Source organism: Pterocles gutturalis, unplaced genomic scaffold (genome assembly GCF_000699245.1).
Source record: "Pterocles gutturalis isolate BGI_N339 unplaced genomic scaffold, ASM69924v1 scaffold50087, whole genome shotgun sequence".
NCBI lineage: Eukaryota > Metazoa > Chordata > Aves > Pterocliformes > Pteroclidae > Pterocles > Pterocles gutturalis.
The window spans coordinates 12,589-13,355 of NW_010117408.1; the positions used below are offsets into that span (position 1 = coordinate 12,589).

The following is a 767-nucleotide window of genomic DNA, read 5'->3' on the forward strand; positions in this document are numbered from 1 at the left end:
ATAAAACTAGGTTGGATGACTAAAGCTTTACCTGGTTATTAGGCTTTGTTGATAAACATTTTCCAAAATACAATGTTTCTGTAGCACAAAGACTGCTACATGCTGACCCATCAATAACTCCAGTCTTGTATTTATCACACTGAAACAAACAGGGAGAAAAATATTTAACAAATTGTCCAAGAAAGGAGACAACAACTGTATCTCTCCCAACACCTGACACTTGAAAGAAAATCTAAGAAAACAATTTTAATAACTCTATCCCAAAACTGTTAAGAAACTGGTTTCATCTGTAATTGCAGAAGTAATCTTACTTCAACATGATGGGATATCAGAATTTGATTAATTTACATGTGGCACTGGCTGAATTGGCTGTGGAATTAGGCAGGACAAACACTTAAGAAAGCTATGCTAAATATACTTACAATTATTTTCCTACAGTCACGTCCTCTGCATAGTTCTGTGTAGGTGGAGTACTGAACATACATAACCCAGCTGCCAACAAATACTACTAACCAGGAGATAAAGAGATACTTCATCCGCATATATGAGAAACGTACCTAGAGGGCACAAAGAGAAAATCTTCTTCGTAATCCATTCAGCAGCAGTCAGAATGATAGACACAAACATGATTTACTATTTCACCTTTAAGAATTTTACTTCCACAGTGATAAAATAAGCAGACTACATTACATGGAACATGGGCTTCCCTTACTGAGCAAAAGTGATAGGGGAGGTCAGTTTGAGTTACACAGGTGGAAAGAAAATTA

General features: G+C 36.1%; 1 protein-coding gene across 2 annotated transcripts in view; it reads right to left on the bottom strand.

Moving 5' to 3' along the window:
* Positions 1–553, bottom strand: part of FAM69A (family with sequence similarity 69, member A) — a 3,700-nt gene extending 3,147 nt beyond the window's left edge. The window contains exons 1-2 of one of the 2 annotated variants that reach the window (XM_010075771.1): positions 423–553; positions 32–139 (exon numbers count right to left, since the gene is read on the bottom strand). In XM_010075771.1, the coding sequence (XP_010074073.1) occupies positions 32–139; positions 423–542 (228 nt within the window). In that variant the 5' untranslated portion in view covers positions 543–553. The remainder of the gene's footprint in view (positions 1–31; positions 140–422) is intronic. The other variant, XM_010075772.1, reaches the window with a different exon arrangement.
* Between the last annotated feature and the right edge of the window lie 214 nt (positions 554–767).